Here is a 22,846-nt window from a genome sequence, read left to right on the forward strand (position 1 = left end):
CAGAGTGGGTCCAATTGCTAATGGTTAATATGGTTAGCATTAAATTTTTGCTATGAAGTCATATTTACTAGTAAAAAAATGTGCCTTGACTGATGTTCTAAATTCTTGTCAGTCCTTGACAAAAGTCTCTATCATGTGGCATGCCCCTTCCCAATTCCCTACCTAGGCACAACCAGCACACCCGAATCGGCGCGCTAAACCCAGTGCGGTAACTCACCGTCCCCTGAGACTGCGGAGTAGCAGCGAAGTCGACCATTATGAGAATGTCGTAGTAACTGGAATTCAGTTCTAATTATGAAGGAACTCCGTAGTTAGTTCTAGGCCAGCTTTCTGTATTCCGGGTAATCTAATTAGATTAATCAGGAATATAATGTTACTGTTTAGTAGTTGGGTGGGTGATAACCAGCGAATCCCAGCTGGTTGTTTGTTTTTATTCTTATTTTTTTCTTCTTCAATTCTTCTAATTGAAGTTTACATCTATCCACAAGTTTGTGTCTAAGAGTAGAGCATCACGGGCGAAGCTATGGACGCTCGGCATAAGGCAGGAACCACGGCAGTTTCATCATCAGATACAAGGCACTTTCTTCCATTTTCTATTTGATTTTTAATTTTTTTAAGTATTTTGTACTCGTACATTTTTGCTTGACCAGTTGCAATACACAAGACAAGAAAAGCAGCTATAGTTTGACGTTAGCAACTTCACTTCGACAAAATAGGAGAACAACATAAGAAGATATAGAATAGATCCAAAAAGACCCAGCCAAATAGAAAGAAGCAATAAGACTAGTTGGAAAAAGACGATTCAACGAAGCAAACGTAAGCCGAAACTGCAAGAGGAAACAAGTATAGAAGAGTTGATTCGGTAGGGACACCCAGATGCCGCTGATCACGCGTTCTGGTTAGACAGTGGCGTCTTTTTCCAATTTTCATCGATGAAAAACTTGCCAGTTTTGTCACGCCCTGTAATTTGAGGGAAATCCATCCAATAATGGGGCTTTCCTGATGGCTCCCAAGAAATATTGAGATGACTATTCAGGATTGAGGGTTCTGGAAGGAAGGTAATCATTTTTGCACGTGCGTTTCCAGGCAACAACTGTGAGAATGTGGTAGTAACACGGGTCATGAGTTGTTCGTGCACGAAAATTGCGATATCACTTGTATTGGCGTTGTCACGGAGAGCCTCGAGGTCTGGTGAAAACTGCAAAATTTGCCACTTATGTGCACCGTAGAACGGTGCATTATCATGCGTTAAGATTCTAAACACCAGCATGCTTAAGATGTTCAGTTTTACTTGGAACCTTTGAGCGCAGGCTTCATCGGGTATAACGGGCTGGCGAATAACGAACGCGCCAGCATTGGAGAAGACGAAGACGACGACCAATTCCAAATACTCGGGGTCGCAACTGTAGCGAATTCGAAGTCCATCGACATTCTCGTCACTTGGCTGTAGATTTGTAGGATAGAAATGAACTCCCGCCATGCCGTCTTTCTCAACTGAATAAATCCCTGGTGGTGTTGCAAAATACTCAAGAGCCTCTGAATACTGAAGAGCCTCTGGAGCAAAGACATCTGTTGTATGCCCTTCGTGGAAGGGTTCAATACGAAGGAAAGGAGTCTCTGGGGTGAATTGTTTATATTCCATTTTGGGGTCGGTATTCGGCCTAAATATTTTGAATGGTTTCAAAATATGGTAGTAGTTCTATATTTTGTTAGTTCATCAGATACTGTCCAGAATATGAAGTTCAATTGGGTCTTTCGTCCTGATTTCCTGATTACTTACTTGAAGTGGCTAAGTATATCAGGAAAAGTTATGGTAGAATTGTTGTATTGTCAGATTTAATGTAATGGAGATGTTTTACTACGTTTCAAGTGACTTCTTCACTTTATTTATGTTGAAAATTTATGACTCAGAACGAATGACTGTAAATTATACCAGCATTCTGACACAAGTCGGATGACTAGAAGTATGACTCTTTTCAAAACAAAGAATTTCTATATTATGACTTGATGTCTCAACGAATCCTTCCATTTAACTAGCGCTGTTAAGATAGGAACACGTCGAATAATTCAAATACAAACGAATGGTTTCATTTGACCCCCATCGGTTACACACAGCTATGTCAATGACTTAAAGGCTAACTTAGTATCACTGGGTGGAGGGTAAATCGATAGAAGACTTAAATAAGAACAGAGGTGGTGAAGTACGCACTGGGAAGCAGATCTGTGACAATGCATAAGATGTCTCTCCATCCAAAATTGAGGCTGATGACACTCGGGTCCATATTCAAAGCACCCATGGTGAGTAATATGGAAAGCCTCAAAAATGAGCTCACTTTAAGTCAAGGGAATGGGACTATTTTTCGAGCAGACAAAACGTCTTTTTGTACACAGGGTTTATGAGTAGCGATAGATTTCAATTACAAGAAAGCAGTCCTAGGATTTTCTTTCTGATTTAGTAAAATGAATCACGTAAAAGCATGAAATCAATGTTGAAATTTGACTCTAATTCTAGATCTAATAGCCGCGATAACAATCAGTAGAATCTTTGGACAACCTATTTAGGTCGAAAATGAGTAAGAGTACACTAAGCATTGTACAATGATAGAGGCTGAGGATAAGACGTGCATCCTTTCATGTGAAAGCAACTAGATGACTATTTGTTGAAACTGAGACATTAGTATAAGCGGCAGTACCACCTGGCGAAAATTGCGAAGGTACTGTTCGTACCTTTCCCTAGTTTGACTATCTGGACCCAATACTTCCATGACATTAATATTATACGTAATACCCTAACAAGAATGGCTGCTGGAATGTTGATTTCGCGGGTGAGCGAGACGCGGGTCACGCACCGTTCCTCCAGACATATCGAGTGCAAATTCCATAGCTTCAGTAACAGATTGGGATAGTTCTTATCGGCGATTGATGAGAACAACAGCGAACGACAGCGCTTCAATGAGATTGTAGAGATTAGCTGAGGCTTGAGATTCCAGGAACCGTCTCACAAAGCACTGCGTCACGTAATAGAGTGTGTCATTATTAAGTCGACATTTGACGAGGAAGCAGCGGAGTACTGGCAGGCTCAGATTAATCGATGCGATGGGTGAGACGTTTCTCAGGGTTCACAAGATACTGGGCCTCAGGAAATAAACGAGGTGACTCAGCATTTGCTAGTTTCAGTCTGACCACGGCGTAGAATTTGAAAGACAAGTTGTCGTAGGACCGGTTTATCTCTTCGTCATTGCTTTCTTCTGAATATGGCATATTACCGCCTTTTCGATATGGCACGCTCTCGTTTGCCGCGTAGTGGTTGTTCACAGAGACGCCCTCGGAAACACTGAGGATGGATCCAATCTCGTTGTCGAAGGCTTCAAAACTCTCACGCACAACATACGCAGACGGTCACGGCATCTAGATAAACGTCCCTGTTCAAAGCCCACGCCAGCTTTCCGCGGACTTCATTGGTCAATTCATTAATAAACGTAACAAAGTGGCTTATGCACCCGGCTCGTTCCTAACTGCATGGTGCACCTTTTCGGAGATACCCTTGAAATTTGTCTTGGGCTCCCTCAGGAGGCCTCCAACTCGTACCTTCTCAATGACCTAGTCTATGAAGCCTATCCATTCGAGGATCACCAATACTTCAAGGATATCTCGGGATATCTCTATTAAGGGCGAAAGGTTTCGCAAAACGTGGATACAATAGGTACATGCCGATGATCGAACTGCAGTTCCTGATGCAAAGTAAGACTGTCGAAAGCATGAAAATAGGAGGAAAGCAGGAAGAAGAGGTGAATGTGGGTGAGGCATTAGAAGATGCCCAGGAGTTGGCCTATGCCCTACACCATTTCCATTTCCATTTCCTTTTCTGGTCGACGGCGCCAGCCTAGCAAACTTTTTGTCAGCTAACTAGTGCAATCTAACGCGTCATGAAACGGTATGTCGAAACCGTGGTTTTTACGTGTTATTTTTCTATGCAATTCCTGAGAATTTGCCATTATTTAGGTAATTCTAAATAATCAGTTCCACTAGTAAATTAGATATAAATACTAATATTGTTTAAATTTAATTATTAAAGTATATATTAGTTAGCATATAAATTATATTAACTTATATCTCTAGCTAACATAAATCAACCAATACAAGTCAGTATATATCTCGCATTCATATTATTACAACTTTTCCTTATAATAAGTCCCATTTCTTAAGCCAATCACCTATTCTTCTAATTTTATCAATCATTCTCAATTCCGGATCTTCGATGACTCATCTTGTCTTAGTCTCTGACGTGAGCTTAGAGTAGTGATTCCCATTTTACTATGTGGGTGTCAATGCTATTATCACTTGTCTAGCAATGTATCACAGCGAGGCAATTTCAGGACTGGCATCATGAAACGTTCCACACCATTACAATACGGTACCACACCAGCGAAGTCAATCAGTAGCGGAGTCCGATCCAGAACGGTCGGTCGGACGAGGGCCCACATGATGTCCTAAAGTGGGGGTTGGCGCCAGACTCGTCAATTTCCACGACAACGCGACTGTGCTTTTCAATGTAGTCCTCGGCCATCGCTTTATCATACTATAGAGGCGTCATACATCCGCAACGGTATATTTGCTTGCATTTTATGGCTGACCTGGGTTTCCCGGACGAGCCAAGTTCCGGTCACGTTGAGGTCGATCGTCAGGTACACCTCAATTTCCCCTATCCCTCATATGCATTGTGTGGCTGAGACCATCTTGATAACTGTAGGCTACTGAAAATGACTCTGTATATGGAGACGAACTGTTGGCGATGAAACCACTGTGGTCCGTCGCATTCAAGAGGCTGATGTTCTATAGGTCGAATTATACGACCTCTTTGACTTCTTCTGTATACAACTATCGGAGGGAAAACGGGAGGACATATCATGGTTACCAAGACGGCGGTGAGCACCAGTTGACCTTGAGTAAAATTTTAGAAAATTTTGCAATTGTTGACAAGCGACAGAATACCTCTTTCCCAATGACGAAGATGAATCTGATCGACTTGATATTGTTCACGAAATGACACTGACGATGATGGGCCGACGCTTGTACTTAGCTCCCATTGGCAGTTCACCACGACGGGTGGTTGACCTTGGTACAGGAACCGGAATATGGCCAATCGAGTTTGGTAAGATTTCAAATGTAAAGGAGCTCGGCCGTGCTCTGCTCACCATGGTTACTCTGTAGGAGATCAACATCCATCTGCCGAAGTAACACTCCCCCTTTCCATTCAGAATGAGAAGCGCTAAGCTTTTGTCCCAGGTCCTCGGTGTAGATTTGAGTCCTACGCAGCCCTCATTGTATGATAAACCCTACCCTATAGGAAAGGAGGTCCAACCCGCCCAGTCACTAATGACCCAACTGCAGAGTCCCACCCAACGTGAGATTTCTCGTCGACGATATTGAAAAACCATGGCTCTACAGCCAAGCGTTCGATTTTGTTCACGTGAGGGGCCTTGCCTGTTGTGTCAAGGACTACGCGAACCTCATCCGGCAGGCTTATGAGTTGAGTTCTTGATTCGCTATATATCCTCTCTAAGCTTTCTCACGCTGACGTGATTAGCAATACTGCCCCGGGGCAATGGGTTGAATTTCAAGACTGGGACACCAATTTAGTTTCTGAGGATGGTTCCACGAACAATACCTTCCTTGAACAATACTACAACGTCGTCTTAGGCTCCTTTCAGAAGGCAGGCTACGTTAATAGACCCGGATTACATCTGGAGCAGTGGCTCCGCGACACCGGGTTTGAAAACGTACATGTCAGAAAATACCCAGTTCCATTAGGAACCTGGCCTAAAGATAAACACCTTGTACGTTTCTCGGGGCATCCAACCACTCCCCCTTTTGTATAGCTATTAAAATCCGTTACTATATCAGAAAAAGGTCGGCGCATGGAATTTTTTGCAAGCAGAGTCCGGCTTCGAGTCGGCTGCTATGGCAGTCTTGACCCGTAATGAGGGGTGGTCGAGAGATGAGGTGACTGTGCTTGTGGCCAAAGCCCGACAAGATGTCAAAAATCGCGAGATCCACTCCTTATTCTACTTGTGAGTCATCATCCATCTTGATCGGTCGTTTACTTTGTCCCTTCCCCTTTTCTGCTTTCGTTCTTTTTCTTTCCTTTTTATTTCCGGTGTTGTACTACGTACAACTGACCTGGTTTCTTAGCTATGTTGCCTACGGCCAAAAACCAGGCAAGTCATCATCAGTGGATACCTCACATTAGAAAGGGCAGACGAATTTGATTTTAGCCATCATTGGATATCCTCTATCCGTATCCCGGCCCAATCCCTCTTTTTCTTTTGTGCGATGAGCGTTCATTTCCGCAACGCGGTGGGGCTCAAGGCGATCCGCGACTCCAATCGGCCTGGGAAAGCACGCTTATTCCTAATAGTGCCCGTGCTGGTGCCGGGAATGTCTATCCGCCTTCCGGCACTAATTTGTCGTACCCGAGTCTAGCGCGCAATTAGTATTTAGCGACGCTTTCCTCTCAGGCCGCTGTGATTCGTCAAGTACTGTCCAGCGCAAAAAGATAGTTTCCAGTGAATGGCGAGAGGAGGTCGAGTAACGATGGCAAATTTGGAGCAGTAAGGGACGAATATGGCACTCTAAGCGTCATGAGAATGATCAGGTATACCAATGAGCAACTAGAACTCCTTATATATACAATGTACGACTAATCTCATCAATATGGCGGGTGCCATGGATACCCCTCTAAGGTTTAGTTCGTCTGTAGCAGCCAATCTCACCCGTCCCCCTAAGAGCACTGACCCTGCGGATGAATTTGTCTACGCGTGGGCATTCACGGACCCGTGGAGCATCAGCTTAAAGCCTCAGTGTGACCCGTTGATGCTTCCCCCAAGACGACAAGAGTAAAATAGTACCCATGGCGCAACTATTTCACACGGTTGTCGCGGATTTCATTTCTTGGACTCAAATTCTCTGGTTAGTCCTTGGTCTTGCGATCACGAGGCTCAGCTGGGAATTCCTCTTTTCGCCGTTGAAAGAGTTTCCAGGCCCCTTTGCAGCCAGGTTCACCAATATATGGAGAGTGTTAGCAACCCTCCGCGGACATGTGGACTTTGTTCATATCCAATTGCATCGCAAATATGGATCCGCCGTACGGATTGGACCGAATGTGATCAGCCTCGGAGATCCAAAATTGATCAAAACGATTTATACAACAAATGATCCATGGAAGAAGGTACTCTCTCTCTGACTAACTAAATTACCTCGAACCAGTACTGATGAACGATACCGGGAATCAGAGCGATATGTACCACCCAAATGATGTGCTACTGAACGGGGCCAGAATATCAAACCTTTTCAACACCGCGGACGAAAACTGGCATATGAACCAAATCCGACCGATTCAGAATCTATGGTCGATGACTAAAGTTCTCGAATATGAGTCTCTGATCGATGAAACGCTTGAAAAATTCGTGAATAAGCTGGCGACTAAATTCGTGACTGGATCGAATTTAGGGAGACCATGTGCCATCGACGAATGGCTAGCATACTGTATGGAGTCACATGTCTTCGTATTGTCCAAATGACGGGCTCTAATGGATCATACAGTCGCATGGGATGTCACCGCCAATGTCAGCTTCGGGCGGCATTATGGCTTCATTGATCAGGAAAAAGATGTTGATAATCTCATTAGCGATTCGACGAAGGGCCTGAAGTATTTTGCTCCAGTATGGTGTCTCATTCTTCCCCCCCCCTCTCTCTTCGTAACGAAGCACAGGCTAATATTGTTACCAGGTCTCACAAATGCCATGGATTGACCACTTCCTCGACAAGAACCCAATCATACGGATTGGCCCCAAGCCCACCCTGACAGGCGTCCTATACGCATTTGGAGTCGTTGCAGAATACGGCAAGGATCTTGCAGCACGCCAAACTGGAGAACGTTCTATGAAACACACCTTACATAAATATATGCAACTACGGGAGACACACCCCGAGATCGATGACGCTCAGATTGTGAATTGGTTGATGCTCAGTATTCTTGCAGGTGGAGATACTTCGTCGGCTGTCATGCGTGCGGTTATCTACTATCTTGCCAAATCTCCAGTAGCCTATGGGAAGCTCACGCAGGAGTTGAATGAAGCTAAACTGACTTTGCCGGCGCAGTGGAAGGAGATTCAAAAGCTGCCTTACCTAGATGCCGTCATACGAGAGAGCATGCGACTGAACCCCGGGATTGCTATGGTTTTTGAGCGTGTAGTGCCGGGGAGTGGCTTCAACCTCCCAGACGGACGTTACATTCCTGCCGGAACCAAGGTTGGGATTAACCCGGCAGTGACAAATCGAGATTACGCAGTATTTGGAAAAGATGCAGATTCCTTTAACCCTGGCCGTTGGCTTCAGGGCAGCGACGAGAGCCAGGAGACATTCCATGCTCGACAAAGACAGATGAAGGATGTCTGCGACTTTACCTTCGGAGGAGGGCGGAGGATCTGCATGGGCCGACACCTGGCCACGCTAGAAATCTATAAGCTGATTGCGACTCTGTACAGCTTGTACGATGTGAGTAGAACTTCTTATACTGATGCTACTATGAGGGAAGACCTCGTTCTAACCACAACGGATTCTATTTAGATCAAACTAGTTGATCAAGACCATGAGTGGAAGTATCTCAATGCTTGGTTCGTGTATCAGCATGATATTCCAGTCACAATTACCCGCCGAAACTTCATCAGTTAGGAGAGACTTGAAGTATTTGAAGATACTGCGAATTCATATTTTACAGTTCCCTAATACGATCTAAAACAGAAGAGCAAGAGGAAGATATCTTTATTCTAGTGCTGCAGAACTTGTTCTGTGAAATGTTATATGTCATGTTCATTTTCCGCGGACAGCCTAAATTCTACCATTAGCATGGTTATTATCTTTACACTTACATAACTCTCCTCCATTTCCTTGAGAATGGCCCTTTAGTGCAATTTGTTCCTGTTCCATGGCGGGGGCTTGTGCGCATGGATGCCCAATCAAAAACCCCGACTTTATTTTAATCAACATTCTGTTTTGAGGCGGACGCAGCAGTTTTTCATGCGGACTCCAATCCGTGACCGCCATGAACATTCAAGGTTGGTAAACATAAAATACTGCTAGAAATGAGTCATCGTCATAGTACTATTATAATTCATTGAACCACCCAGAATTGCTCGACATATCTGGCTGGCCTCACAAGTCGGCCCTGCCATCCTTAAAGATTACATAAACAAGTGTCTGCTTCCAACACAGCTCAGCTACTCCCTCAGTGTTGAACAGTAGTTCAATCATTCAGAGTGAACAACCAAGCGTTGGCATTCGCTAATCCTAGATAGATCATATCACAATCCAAAAGCCTCCTCGCTACCTCCATTGTAGGGGACGTACAAAGAAATTGCACTGTATACCTTAGAATGAGAACAACAACAACACCAATAGTCCATACTATACTTGCTCTTCTTGTCCGGAGTTCGCTTGCTTTGGAGATATATGAGATGTGTTGGCGGAAAACCCTATATGCTACTGTGGCGACGGAATGCAATTCAGCAGGCGTACCATAGCAGATCCGGAAGGTGGAAGAGCAAGAGTTCTACGATCCATATTCTACAGGAGGATGTCTTTTCTTTAAATACATGACAGACAGTCATGATACAGTCCTAATTTACGATGTTCCTATCTCTCCTTGTGTCTTGACATCTTTGGAGTTTTAAAGGCCACGGTTCTGCAATAGGGTATGCTCCGTTGGCACCTCCTGGTTTGCCAAAACCACGTATCTCACCTTGTCACCCAACAGACGTGGCCCCAACATACTTCATCACCTGCATCCTTGGGTGGTTGAGACTTTACCTCGTTTTTAGTTGTAGCTCCAGTGTTTTAGCGGACAATTTCTCTACAGGTTGGAGGCAAAATCCAGAAGTTTTACAGGTGATCATTTGTCAAGATCCATATATAGCGCAAGACTGGGTCTTCGGTTCAGTTCGATTCGATTCTGTAGAGAGATTGTTACTCATAATCGAGGATGAAATGCGTCAATCAGAATATAGTATTCTAGAATATTATGATGACTCACATTTGACGGTCAGAAGCAGTAACTTGTACAGAACCACATCAGGCCGTGTTATGGAGAATTGAGAAAAATCGTCATTGGCAGCCATGTTACGTTAAAGAATAATTCTTTTAGTATTTCCGCACACAAGATATATGTACTGCACATAGAATAACTACCTCGTAGATGGGTACCTAGGCTTCCATAGTGCGATCTTCACATGGTCAGATTATTTCAGTTTGATTCTTGAACTAAATTTGTCAAAACAAGTCGCCCAACGACAGAAAACAACGATTAATAGAATAAAATAAAACGAAGTAAGATAGGTTCTATACGTGGTAAAAGTAGCTTGAAACACAGACAGCAAATAACAAAGCTACGAAGCGGATGACTAGAAACAAAAGCAAAAAGGATGATAAGAACTCAGTATATAAAATTCAAAATATAATACACTGAATGTCCTAGATATAACATTGCCAATATATCTAAAGAAGAAGTTTATCTTTATCCTTATAGAAATTATATTAATAATTATTTAAATATTAATATTAAAAATATTGTATTAAATTTTAGTAATAATTATATGTTTACAAGGCTGATTATTTACTTTTTTAGGATTGTTAAAATACTGAAAGTGTAAGACCATTGATGCCTGAGGCTGCAAGGCATTAATGTCATGTGATTTGACAGTTACGTCATGTTCTATATAAAGCGGGTATGGGGATTAATCGCCATAGACCGATTAATATACCAAATGGTCCTTTTTGACCTTGTTGGTTATGGTTGTTACACAAAGCCCTAGCTTACAAGCCCATCACATGAGGATCGGAGTGGTGATGTCAGTGAACATGATCAACCCATGACCCGTGGTAGGCGGACTCTACACTTGAAATGTAAAAAGAATACCAGAATAAAAAACGTCGTGACATAATGAATACGTAAAATGTACCTGTTTGAACCATCTTTCAAAACATCTGGCATGGAAAATATGCCGGCAAGGCATTGGATACACGTCGTCGAGCGGATCAACTATACTCGCCTGTCGGCCGGAAACTGAGCAAGAAGGGAAAAGGGGCGCATACCAGATTGAAATAGTCGTAGTTGCGTCTCTTAGATTATTATCATCGGGCTCTGATTCGTTCCACTTTAGTAATGCAAAGGTGGAAGAGCTGCAATCAGAAAGGTTAATTCATGATCAGATGGCTGGTGCTTTGGGGATATATAATAATAGGATGCCATGCTTTGACTAGTTAATGTATAATCTTGAAGAACTATTTTCTGCGAAGGGATAGTGGTATAACGCATACATTAGAATTAGTGCACAAATAAGTCATAACGCGAGGAAAATTGACGCTCCCTTTTCGCTCAATGATTCAGACTGCGCCTACTCCTAACTGTCTTGGGGATTCATGTGAGCTTTAATTGTGGAAGACGTATACACATATCCGTTGTAGTGGCGAGTCGTCCCAATTCACTTTATAAATTATTCCAAGTCGGATCGAGCATCACCTGTTTCTCGATATCATAAGACTTTCGATTGGTTCAACCGGATACCTGATAAGCTTGATCTGCACTGTATAACATGATGGCCACCAACTTAGGGTAGACAAGATAATATATACGATCAGGAAACGGCCAATGGGTATTTTTCGGCAGTATTGAAAGCAAGCTTAATGTAATTCAATATCATAGCACATGATGGATTTGGTCATTTTTTGACGTAATCAAAAGCCCCAGATCACACAACTCATAACGCCCCAACTATATACCTGTGGACCTACACACTCTATCATTCACCTAAAGTTGTTACTTTCAAAGGATTTCACAAAATGGTTAGTTACAATGACAGACAGTATTGACAAGAACCAGTCCGACATTTGGCTTGTAGGGGGAGGGATTGCCTCCCTCGCCGCTGCCGTGTTCCTGATTAACGATTCTGATGTTTCTGCCAATATCCATATTTTCGACATCCACCCTTCTCCAGGTGGAGGGCTGATCAGCTATGGTGATGACTCCACTGGATACGTTGTGCACGGTGGGCAGCGCCTCTCCTATCATGATAGTTGCGTAGAGAAACTATTGTCTCAGGTCCCTGGAATCGAAGTTGGTGCGTTGCCCTGGAAGAAGCGTCGCAAGCACCAAACCCCTGAGGAAAAGTCTCGGGCTGCAAATTTAATCCGTGCTGTCATCCCGGGCGGATCTGGCCTTGAGACGTTGGACTCTCAAGATCTCGGGCTCACTCTCCATCATCGCTTGGAATTGATCCGTGTGGTTGTTGAGTCAGATCATGAGTTGGGCAATAAGACCATTGCGGATGTGTTCTCCGAAGAATTTTTCCAGACTAATTTCTGGATGATATGGTCAACTACGTGAGTCTAACATCCTATACTGCTCTCTCAGCCCATCACTAAAATTTCCCACAGTTTTGCCTTCCAACCCCAGCACAGTGCAGTGGAACTACGGCGGCACCTCCATAGATACCTTCACGACATTATCAATCGCGACCTCCTAAGCGGTCCCATTGACATGCACTACTCGGTTTATGAGTCGATAGTTGAGCCTATTACCCAATACCTTAAATCACAAAATGTCGACTTCCGTCTCGGGGATCGTGTCATAGACCTCTTAGCCTATCCAGATAGCGACCCAACTACATTTTCCGAAATTAAATATCTCGACACTGATGGATCAGAGAAGATCATCATACTAGATCCTACCGATCTAGTCTTTGTCACTCTTGGGGCTATGGGAGGTGGAAGTGCTCTGGGATCGAACACAGTTTCTCCTACGCTACCCCGCTCCCCAGATGTCAATAATGAATGGTCCTTGTGGTTCAAGTTAGCAGAAAAATCCGCCAAGTTTGGCGATCCGTCCAATTTCTTCCCTGCAAAAAGCGACTCGTTATTGGAGACATTCACAGTTACTCTCAAGGACGACACCTTTTTTGACCGAATCGTTGAGTTGACGCAGAATGATCCGGGCACTCAACCAATCCTATCGTTACCTAGTAGCAACTGGTTTTTTAATATCAGTATCCCTCGTCAGCCCGTCTTTCACAACCAACCCAACACTGTCAACGTATTTTGGGGCTGGGCTTTATACCCAGAAGCCCTAGGGGACTTTGTCAAAAAGCCTATGCTTTCATGCACTGGATCTGAGGTAATGGAAGAGCTACTTGGGCATCTAGACTTCCCAAAAACCGTACTCGCCAACTCGATAACGATCCCTTGTATAAACGCCTATGCCATGTCACCACTGAGGGTTCGACATTACAATGACCGTCCTCTGGTCATCCCCGCATATTCGACCAACATGGCATTTTTAGGCCAGTTTGTTGAAATGGAAGATGAACCTACCGGGAATATTGAGTACAGTGTGCGAAGCGCCCAGCTGGCGGTGGATCACTTTACGCGGGGTAATAATTGCCCGCCGTCGCGAAAGAGTTATCTTACGGAAATTCTCGACGTACTTAAGTAAAATGCGAGAAATTTGACAATTGAAAAAAAGAAGGACAAAAAAAGAAACAGATCTGTTCTATCAGGCGATCTACATTGCTGATCAAATCCGTCAGATGGGGTTATTTAGGGTTATTGTTAAGCAATCAAACCTCGGGCAGGGAGAGGCAGGGAGAGGCATGGGACGGGAGCAGACTGTTTTTAACGCCGACTTTCCCCGCCCAGGACTATCTCTGGAGGCTCACAGTTTTACAAAAACCGAGTCACATTTTATCTGAACTCATATTCCCAGAAAGTGCGCGTAACCTCTATCAGTGCTGTGAAAAAATTAACTTTGTTACACATGTGCTCGCGACGTTCTTGTCTCATGATCTAGACCGATTAGGAAGTGGGGGCACCGAGTTTTCCCCGGTTTAATTATTCAAGCAGCGCCAAAAGTTCTACCTAGATTGTAATTATGTGGTAGGTCGATTGTGGATTTGCGGTTCCCCCGGATGTCGGATATGTCGTATACTATCGCCACTTCAATGTTTCTGTGCTTTTCAATATATTTCGGTGATTAGCACGAGATATGTATCCGTATTAGGCTATACCTGGCACTAAAATCAATCCAATTTACATACAACAATCTTGATCATTGGAGCCGAGAAAGCGCTTTTGACATTTCACGTTGTAAAGGGCCAAGATGCCATTTCTGTCCTATCCAGCTGCGCTACAGCTTAAAAAGGAACTCGGGGAACAAATGCCGTCGTCATCATTCTTGCCAGCGATGACTATCTCCAGAGTATAAGCCATTGGAGCGATACATGTGCAAAAGGTGCTGTATGTCACTGTCAAGAATCATCATCATCGCAAGTTCCAACACCTGACTACAGGAATCAGTTAGCTAGCAAGCTTACTACAGAAACTGACTCAATGCATGTCAAGGGGGCTGTCGTAAAGGTCACCTCGGCACAAGAAGTGTCGATGGTTATCGCATTTGCTACAAAGCAGTACATCCCATTTGTGGTCTACTCTGGAGGGTTTAATACTAGCGGAGCATCGTCGACATATGGAGGAATTGTGATCAGTTTGGAGAACATGCATTCTGTGGCCGTTAACCCGAAGTCGAATACTGTCACAGTTCAAGGTGGCGCGAGATGGGTGGATGTTGATAAAGCGGCTGCGGAACATGGCCTCGCTGTTGTAGGTGCAACGGCCAACCATCTGAGCGTTGGCGGCACGACGTTGGGAGGTGGACTTGGCTGGCTTACAGGGAGTCACGGTCTAATTATCGACAATTTACTCAGTGTCAAGATGGTGCTCGCAAATACGCACATAGTGACGGCATCAATATCCGAAAACCCCGACCTTTTTTGGGCAGTCCGAGGCGCTGGTCAGGATTTCGGAGTTGCGACAGAATTCACGTTCAAAGCATATCCACAGAGAGATTCGGTCTTTGCAGGGCTTTTATTCTTCAAACAAAATGTGCTGGAAAAGATAGTGGAATTTGCGAACAAGCTGGATAAAACAAGGAATGGGAATCAGGGCATGTTCTTTGGATTTACCGACTACATGCAAGAAACGGCTATTGTAGCCATCCTTTTCTACAACGGAATCCAGGAGGAGGCCGAAAAATTCTTCGAACCGATACTTTCATTAAGCCCAGTACGCAATAACACCAAGATGATGCCCTATTTCGAAGCGAATGGTGTCGTCAATGTTGCTGCTCGCGCTACTGGCCGGAAGCGCATAAGCGGCACAAGCATCAAGCCTCCTCTCGATATCGATTTGATTCGCGAGATATACCGTGAATTTGACATGGTGATGGCCAATTATCCTGTCGGCAATTCTATGATGATTTTTGAAATTGTCCCCTATGATGAGGTTGTAAAAGTTCCCAACGATGCAACTGCATATGCCAACAGAGGGCGGTACTACAATGTGGCGTCGATATTCTGCTGGGAGGGTGAGCAATTGGATGGGCGAATGAAAACCTTACAACATTTCATGATGAACAAAATTCGACAACACTCTTTCCATTATAATGATGACGGTGTTGGTGTTTATGCCAATTATGCAGGTATGTTGTCTTCATATTGAAAATCTGCAGATTCCTGAGACTGTTTTTAGGGTACGAGACCAACGCGAAGGAGCTTTTCGGCGATAATCTACCCCGATTGCAGGAGCTCAAAAAGAAATATGACCCCAACAATGTGTTTCGAAAATGGCATGATCTTCTTGTGGAAACTGGGTCAGTAGGATGAAATAGCACAGTCCTCATTATGGTACAAAGTACAAGAGGATAAGAAAAGGAAAAGCCGTGGATGATGCTCAGAGCAGCGGAGTGAACCCGCACGCAGCAGCCAAAATTTGATGTCAAGATGTTTCAAAGGATCCATTTCGGGTGGATACTGAGCCGACACGATGTCAAGTGACATTGCAGGTTTAATGAAAGTCTTACCATTAATACTGTGGCTTGGTTTGCATACAGTGAGGCTATGATGTGCTACCTTAGGCTACTAAGTTACAATCTAGTTAGTTTGACACATCCTACTCTCTCTTATCAGATACAAGACCGCAAGGCTGGAAGTACGCGTCGCGCTGTGTCCTCCCAGGCCCAGTCCAATATAAAGTAGTTAGGGGTGATGCCTAAAGATCCCACTAAAGACGATTTCTGCAAGGCACGCCATAGTGGCCTGCCCAATGGTTCCTTTAACGTTAAGGGACTTTTAATTCGTCATCAAAATGCCGAGTCGATGACTCAAAGCCATTTCGTCGCCGAATTTTAGCTCCTTTTTCCAGGCTATATGTGTAAATCTGACTGGATCAAATCATGTTACGAGGCCTGCTCCATCAAAGGACGGGGTTGAAAACACCTCGCAACTTACCCACTGCTGTTTCATCTTCGTGATAAAATATGAATGGAGGGCCCCTACAGGAATACGTCATTGCTAGATAGGGTGTAGTATCTAGAATTCCCACATACTATTATTCATTTGTAAAGGATAGGGTTGGTAGAGTGTGAATATATAGATTTCCTATATTGAATGAGGCTTCACTGGTATATACCCTGGATCGTAGCTGTAGAACATCGAACGATAATGGAGTTCTAGCTCTAGGAGAGGGCAGTAACGCTAAGGAAGAGGAAGAGGCAATAGTTGTTGAAGCGCCTGTACGAGGATGTGACAGTTGAGAACGGAGACAGAGATAATAAATATATACTCTCTTAGCTTATTTGTCAACCTCTTATTTTAAAACCAGTTACGTTGTTTGTCTATCACAGAGTCGTTGCCTAATTAGGAAATGCCTTTGGTATTTACTGGCTTAGTAGAGCTCTACTATGTCAGTAAATTCCAAAACCCGCTCTACTATGCCAGTAACTTGAACAAGAATTCTACTATGCCGATAACTGGCTCTTATATATATAAAAAAGTAAAGTTAAATCTTAGCTCTATATTCTATGAACTTTCTAGTCTGTTATATTGATTAGCTAAGTTTAATAACAATTTTAGGATACTTTATAGCGTACCTCTTCAGCTGCATCATAGTCTAAGATCCACTTAGTAAAGGCTAGAGTGTTAAACGGCGCATCTCTATTGCCGTCACCTGTATGCCTGTTTCTTTCCTCGCTTGTCAACTCGTCTCCTGGCGCCTTACCAGAGTTGTACAACTGATAGTTCCATGTCGACGCATCCTGTAGTTTTTTCACACGTGGGATACGAAGTTTCTCCCACATTTCAGTGATGTCTGACGTCCCGTATCTGGTCTCAAGCAGCAAGGACAGTACATCAATATCTTCAATGATAGAACTGAAACCCTGTGCCAAATTCGGCAGCATGGCATGTGCCGAGTCTCCTAGCAACACCAATCTCCGCCCAGGACTCGACCATGTATCCAGCGGCTCAAGTCTAGCTAAGCGCCACTGGGAGCATGAATCTGTCATGTGAGCAATGGTGCGCAAGATAGGGTGGCATGGTGCAAAGAAGTTTCTAATAAACCTCACATCTCCCGTCTGATCGAATAGGTTTTGGGCTCTATCTTCGCCGTCTAAATCGTGTTGAACGGAGAACATTATGTTAAAGAGGCGTCGTGCATGATTGTACTTGCCAATGGCATAGCCACCCTCGCCAGCCCACATTAGGCTATCTTCGGAGTCTGGTTTCATGCATATGGACCTGGTCAATTCGCTAGAAGCAAGGATGGCTTCAGGAATCTCTGCTGGGTAGTGTGTAGATGGCACTCGCGTCGGAGTCAGGGAGGCTGGGTCGTGATCCACAAGAATTTTAGGGCGTAAGCGTGAGGATATCCCATCGGCTGCTAGGAGTAGGTCTGCAGTGACCTTGGTGCCGTCTTTGCAAGTCGCATACGCATGGCAATCGTCCTCGGAAATATCGATAATCTCATTCCCAAAATGTACAATCGCTCCGGCCTTGCAAGCTTGGTCGTAGAGAACAGTCTGCAGTGCTTGACGATCGGTCGACCACTCAGGATAGGCTGGGGTGCTTTGCGCAAGATGCAAGAGCTTGTTAGTAAATGCATTACGTGTTTGATGATTTCGAATCGGAGCCGTCACGGCCTCGAGGGCTTCACCCAGCTGCCAACGGTAAAAACATCGCACAGCGTTAGATCTAACAAAGATGGCACCACTGGCTGTCGAGAGTGACTTTGACCTTTCGTAAAGTTGAACGTTATGCCCATTGCGAGCAAGTCGGCATGCTGCAGCAAGCCCTCCAAGACCCGCGCCGGCAATCACAATCCGTTTTTGCCTCTTTGCTTCCATGTTTGATATTAGACAGGAATGAACACGCTGTGCGCATTATCAGGAGCACAGACACCAGTACCGATGAGATTTTAGTGCATTCAGCATTACGTGAAATCAAAGACCAGGACCTGATAGCCTTGCCCTGAAACGAAGTGAAAGGGAAGACTTAACCCGCCAGCAGGAACGTCAGGTGACGGGCTGGGGTGGGTTTGCCCTGTCCCGCACAGCAAAGTGTCCTGGTCGCCTAGTTATTCTATTAGGCTTAGTCAAGCATAATTATTCTATTTGATTGGGTAGGCATGTTGGAATATTTGGCACTAAGCAAATCGGGAAGGGATTCGAAACATCCAAAATTGTGTTACAAAAACCAACACGCATCTTCGAAGCTAAGGACGAGTTAAACTACTTAAAGACAAGCAGCCCTTAAAACAACTAACACCACGATCAACAAATTACCATGACTGGCCATAGCCCATCTGCTATCCATATAGGTTACACTCTCCGCAGAAAATTTCGGGCTAATCAGCCCGAAACCCCGACGGATACACAAATTTCTATGGATAGTGTTTTTCTTTCTTTTTCCTTTAACACAGACTTATAAGGCCTAAAAAATGAAGATAAATATCTCTTATTACTGTACTATATGATATTCAAATTTAGTCTATTAGTGTCACAAGAATCAATAACTCACGACCAATGAATGTTATAGCAGACGCTATTAGGTAAACACGTAAAAAGGATTTGTTATTGAGGACTTTTAGTGCAGTATTAGTGTGTCACTAAACTGCAAGGGGGAAGAAGCTTGAATTATAAACAACTGGGAAACTAGATCTAGATAATTTATACCCAATTTACCAGTAAAACTAATTGCTTATAATTACTTAAATAATAGTAAATTCTTAGTAATGATATAGAAATATAATATGTAACTCTAACGGTTTTGATATATTAGTTGACTAATATATATTTCTAGCAATTAAAGTAATATAACGATTATAATAAGAAGACAATTGTGAGGCCTGGCAGCCGCGAGAGCTGCAGGCTCACAGAGGCTTATAAGCGTGCCAACCCTGGAATTGGGCAATGGCCCAATTACCTCAGTATTACTTTTTGGCATTTAGAGGTTGGCAGTGCCAAGGAGCCTTACAACAATTATCAAAGTAATCAACGATTCTTCTGAGATCGCGGGTCACTCAGGATATTCTGCTAGCAAGAGAGAGAGGTCTGTAAAGCAATAGACGATAAAAGGCTATTTATCACAGTAATAATATTGGAAAAGAGGTAAGTCGTTAAGATACTAAACAGTAGTATACTATTTGATGTTGAAAATATAACACAATCCTTTAGATACATAATGGTAAACGAGTGTATATACACCAAATATAATCATAACTATCATAGCCATTGCTCTGATAGCTATAATGCTTCTTACATGCTCATCATAGCAGCCGCTATGATGGCTATAATGACCATGTGGATTATGTGGCCATAACCAGCATCATAATAATCATAGCAACTAATACTCCTCTAATCACTATAGCTTGGTGAGAGCGTAGCCTTCCGGTGTCGTTCCCACGATAGCTAATTATACTTGCACTAAAATCGGCCGACACTTTTCTTTGTCATAACCCTAACTTAATCTCGCCGTCATACAGCTTCACTGGGAAACTTCTTTTAACAGACAGTATATTATTTGTTCCTTCTATACTAATCCTAGTCTATCCAGTAAGCCGCACATCCTTGACCAACCCCTCAAACTCGCCGCCGCCAATCTCTGCGAGCGGTGCCTCGACCGCAATCTCTCTCCACACAAACGTCTCCCCATCAATCCCCACCTTGGTCAAAAACTGCATTTCGGTCGCCGCCGACGATGAATCACTCTGGACCTTGAAGAATGTTGCATCGCCCTGGCCACTCAAACTCACCTGACTCCAGATATTCAGTGGCAGGGTGTAGTTCAGGGTGTACGGATTCCCGGACGCGATGAGCGTGACGTTACTCACAGTACCATTTCCAGCGAGAAGTGCAGACTCGGGGCCCGAGAAGATCACGCCGGGCGTTTTCTGGCTTGTGGGGAAGATGGAGAAGGAAAGGGTGTAGTTGCGCCCCTTTGACGAGAGCGGGGTTGTGAGGGAACAGGTCGGCGTAAGCTCTAGAGCCCCGGATGTTATGCGACAGTTTGTCTTGCCGTTGTAGTTGTTTCCTGATGTGTCCTGGATGGTGGGGAGGTGTGGTTGGTGGTCAAAGGAGTAGGAGAGGATGGTGGCGGATTGTGAGGCGATGGTTTGATCGAGGTTCTGGCCGGGGATGGCGGCGTGCAGAGTGTCGAAAATGGTGTAGTATTCGTCCTCGACTAGTTCTCCACCCCACTGCTTATCAGCGAGAGCTGGCAACCCGTCGCGCCAGGCGTAGTATGCCTCGCTGTATACGGTGGCATTCGGTCCATAGTCGTTCCATAGTGCGGCGATGTGGCCTAGAACGCGGGGCTCATCACGGGCCGGGTTGTTCGTGGAATTGCTCGTATCGAAAATATTCGGAGCATAAGGCCCACCATCCGGCGCACCATGGAAGACTCGCGTGATGTTGAGCTGCTGCGGGTAGCTTCCAGAATACTTGTTGACGATGTAAAACGCATCGTCGGAGTTAAGCACATCATACCCGTTTTTGATGTAATCGAAATACGGGTTGTCCTCGTAGAATTCCCAATGCTGGATGGACACGTTGGTGGCAATGTTGTTAGTGTAGTTAGTCGAAGGGGGGAATGTGCCCCAAATACGGATCGACTTATTCGCAGCTGACGCCATGAATCCGTTGATCGCATTGACGAAAGTATTATACTCAGACACCAATGCACTAATTTTCAAATCAGCTTCCCATTCCAACAGTACCATCTCAACGACAAGTCAACCTACTCTTTCGTCAACGACGCATCAACATATTCATCTGCTCCGATATGCACCGTCTTACTATGAAACCACGGTAGAAACGTATTCCAAATCGTCTCCCCGGTCGGGATAGTATCCGGGTTAGTGATATTCAGCAATGAAATATCTGTATCAATGCCTAGCTCTGGCTTCCACTGCGAAATCACCAACGCATGTCCAGGCATTTCCAGCTCTGGCACAATCGTGACCCCTCTAGCGGCGCATTCCGACTGTATATCGTCAAAGATATCCCGTGTATACGACTCATTCGCGCGCTTATTGAGCCCTGCAACTGCTGGGTCAGATGATAACAGTCTGAACGCAGCGTACAAATCCAGTTGTTGTTCACGTGAGTATACGTCGACATTGTTGTACAAATTATCGCTTAGATGCACGTGAAATGTATTCTGTTTGTAAAACGATAAATACGCGCACATCTCCTTCAGAAAGGACGCAGGGTAATAATGCCTCCCGGCGTCGAGCATCACGCCTCGAATTCCCCAACCAGGTGCATCGGTGCCGCTGCCCAGCGGGATTTGCCCATTGTTAAGAGCTGCCTGCTGCAAGAGCGAGCGAGTCCCCCACCAAACACCCAGCGGGCTGGCGCCAGTGATGGTCACGCCAGTCGCCGTGACTTCAAGCGTATACCCTTCCGACGTCTCTCTACCCGCAGCATCGAGAAAGTCACTCGCGTTACCGATCGTCAAGAAGATGTACTTTGAATCATGCTCCTCCATCGAACCCACGTCAACACCCACGCCCACCGCGCCATGCTGCCGGTCCAGATACGAGTTCAGATCTGCCGCGAACGTGCTGGCGAATGCATGAAGCGTCGGTGGAATGAGCGTTGTTCCGCGGTTGTCGCTGGAGTTGGCATACTCCGAGTTCACGACAATCGCGCGGGTTTCTTTCAGCGCGAATATGCCACCAGATGGTGACTTTGTGAATGGCACGGTAGGTATGCCCGATAGGAAATCACTTGCTGCAGCGCTGCCAGCGCTAGCTAGGGAGAGGATGATGGAGAGCCTCATTGTCAATCCTCACCTCTTTCCTTACCAATCGATCCCTGTCACCTCGAACTGTTCAGACTATATATACCCTAGAACCGACAGCCGTTCAAAAAACACCACGGTAGCGTCTACTCTACGGCGTGCATGTAGCATTCCGCTCCCCTCCCCGTGCTGTACGCATAACCTCCGACCCTCATGCAAGGAGCCGCGAAGTCGCTGAAGATAATAAAAAAATGCAAGGGTTACATCAAAAAAGGTGACATGGAAGCTTATCTTTTAATCGCACCTGCTAATAAATAGCGGACGAGCCGAAAAACTCTGCGCAAACCGACTAACTCGTAGGAAAAGGTTTAATGTTAAGTTGAGTTGTGAGATGGGGGGGTTGATCATTGTTGACCTCGTGCGGGGTTCCTCCACTCTTGCGCCTGGTTTACCCGGAATTGTTTATCACTGCTGGAATGGGAAGGTGCCGACTACATATTCTTGCATACTCTAGTTGCACAGAGCGGAGAATTTGTGGTTACTGATTAGATGTTAGCTAGAATAAGAGCCAAAATTAATAACGCTCCCAATGAGGGGAAACCCCTTTTGGCGTAGTATTTTTTCAGCCAACATTAGATAGGCATTTTCGTGGTTTGGATTAAATT

At 44.6% G+C, this 22,846-nt stretch overlaps 7 protein-coding genes across 7 annotated transcripts; 4 read left to right on the forward strand and 3 right to left on the reverse strand.

Moving 5' to 3' along the window:
- Positions 1-886: 886 nt before the first annotated feature.
- On the reverse strand, positions 887-1,642 carry BGW36DRAFT_365678 (uncharacterized protein; the record flags this gene model as incomplete). The annotated part of the gene is made up of 1 exon (XM_046214678.1): positions 887-1,642. The coding sequence occupies one exon, from the start codon at positions 1,640-1,642 to the stop codon at positions 887-889; it is 756 nt and encodes a 251-aa protein (XP_046065573.1).
- A 2,983-nt stretch (positions 1,643-4,625) lies between these two features.
- On the forward strand, positions 4,626-6,250 carry BGW36DRAFT_402160 (S-adenosyl-L-methionine-dependent methyltransferase; the record flags this gene model as incomplete). Its single annotated transcript, XM_046218835.1, has 10 exons — positions 4,626-4,685; positions 4,751-4,785; positions 4,840-4,925; positions 4,988-5,152; positions 5,212-5,234; positions 5,287-5,324; positions 5,392-5,529; positions 5,588-5,837; positions 5,905-6,071; positions 6,193-6,250. 10 exons carry the CDS (start codon positions 4,626-4,628, stop codon positions 6,248-6,250), a joined length of 1,020 nt encoding a protein of 339 aa, XP_046065574.1.
- Positions 6,251-6,718: 468 nt separating this feature from the next.
- BGW36DRAFT_77955 (cytochrome P450) lies at positions 6,719-8,811 on the forward strand. The gene is made up of 5 exons (XM_046222584.1): positions 6,719-7,228; positions 7,293-7,545; positions 7,603-7,721; positions 7,789-8,556; positions 8,629-8,811. The coding sequence occupies exons 1-5, from the start codon at positions 6,911-6,913 to the stop codon at positions 8,731-8,733; spliced, it is 1,563 nt and encodes a 520-aa protein (XP_046065575.1). The 5' UTR covers positions 6,719-6,910; the 3' UTR covers positions 8,734-8,811.
- A 3,097-nt stretch (positions 8,812-11,908) lies between these two features.
- BGW36DRAFT_308842 (oleate hydratase) lies at positions 11,909-13,543 on the forward strand (the record flags this gene model as incomplete). The annotated part of the gene is made up of 2 exons (XM_046212364.1): positions 11,909-12,435; positions 12,490-13,543. The coding sequence occupies 2 exons, from the start codon at positions 11,909-11,911 to the stop codon at positions 13,541-13,543; spliced, it is 1,581 nt and encodes a 526-aa protein (XP_046065576.1).
- A 663-nt stretch (positions 13,544-14,206) lies between these two features.
- BGW36DRAFT_402163 (putative FAD binding oxidoreductase) lies at positions 14,207-15,767 on the forward strand (the record flags this gene model as incomplete). The annotated part of the gene is made up of 4 exons (XM_046218836.1): positions 14,207-14,268; positions 14,289-14,343; positions 14,449-15,583; positions 15,634-15,767. 4 exons carry the CDS (start codon positions 14,207-14,209, stop codon positions 15,765-15,767), a joined length of 1,386 nt encoding a protein of 461 aa, XP_046065577.1.
- Positions 15,768-16,777: 1,010 nt separating this feature from the next.
- On the reverse strand, positions 16,778-18,473 carry BGW36DRAFT_330963 (uncharacterized protein). The gene is made up of 2 exons (XM_046212826.1): positions 17,033-18,473; positions 16,778-16,977 (listed from the first exon to the last, which is right to left on the reverse strand). Exons 1-2 carry the CDS (start codon positions 18,281-18,283, stop codon positions 16,942-16,944), a joined length of 1,287 nt encoding a protein of 428 aa, XP_046065578.1. The 5' UTR covers positions 18,284-18,473; the 3' UTR covers positions 16,778-16,941.
- Positions 18,474-19,943: 1,470 nt separating this feature from the next.
- BGW36DRAFT_391912 (glycoside hydrolase superfamily) lies at positions 19,944-22,695 on the reverse strand. The gene is made up of 2 exons (XM_046217631.1): positions 21,178-22,695; positions 19,944-21,118 (listed from the first exon to the last, which is right to left on the reverse strand). Exons 1-2 carry the CDS (start codon positions 22,218-22,220, stop codon positions 19,984-19,986), a joined length of 2,178 nt encoding a protein of 725 aa, XP_046065579.1. The 5' UTR covers positions 22,221-22,695; the 3' UTR covers positions 19,944-19,983.
- Between the last annotated feature and the right edge of the window lie 151 nt (positions 22,696-22,846).

This window comes from Talaromyces proteolyticus (genome assembly GCF_021365285.1).
Source record: "Talaromyces proteolyticus strain PMI_201 chromosome Unknown BGW36scaffold_16, whole genome shotgun sequence".
In the NCBI taxonomy this organism is placed as follows: domain Eukaryota; kingdom Fungi; phylum Ascomycota; class Eurotiomycetes; order Eurotiales; family Trichocomaceae; genus Talaromyces; species Talaromyces proteolyticus.

What these genes read in the sequence shown, in the direction of transcription:
- BGW36DRAFT_77955 (XM_046222584.1), top strand. Translation starts at nt 6,911, where the DNA reads ATGGCGCAACTATTTCACACGGTTGTCGCGGATTTCATTTCTTGGACT. An exon ending in CAAATGATCCATGGAAGAAG is followed by an intron (nt 7,229 to 7,292) that starts GTACTCTCTCTC and finishes ACCGGGAATCAG; the next exon opens with AGCGATATGTACCACCCAAA. An exon ending in CTCTGTACAGCTTGTACGAT is followed by an intron (nt 8,557 to 8,628) that starts GTGAGTAGAACT and finishes GATTCTATTTAG; the next exon opens with ATCAAACTAGTTGATCAAGA.
- BGW36DRAFT_330963 (XM_046212826.1), bottom strand. Translation starts at nt 18,283, where the DNA reads ATGGAAGCAAAGAGGCAAAAACGGATTGTGATTGCCGGCGCGGGTCTT. An exon ending in ACTATGATGCAGCTGAAGAG is followed by an intron (nt 16,978 to 17,032) that starts GTACGCTATAAA and finishes TCAATATAACAG; the next exon opens with ACTAGAAAGTTCATAGAATA.
- BGW36DRAFT_391912 (XM_046217631.1), bottom strand. Translation starts at nt 22,220, where the DNA reads ATGAGGCTCTCCATCATCCTCTCCCTAGCTAGCGCTGGCAGCGCTGCA. An exon ending in GATGCGTCGTTGACGAAAGA is followed by an intron (nt 21,119 to 21,177) that starts GTAGGTTGACTT and finishes TTTGAAAATTAG; the next exon opens with TGCATTGGTGTCTGAGTATA.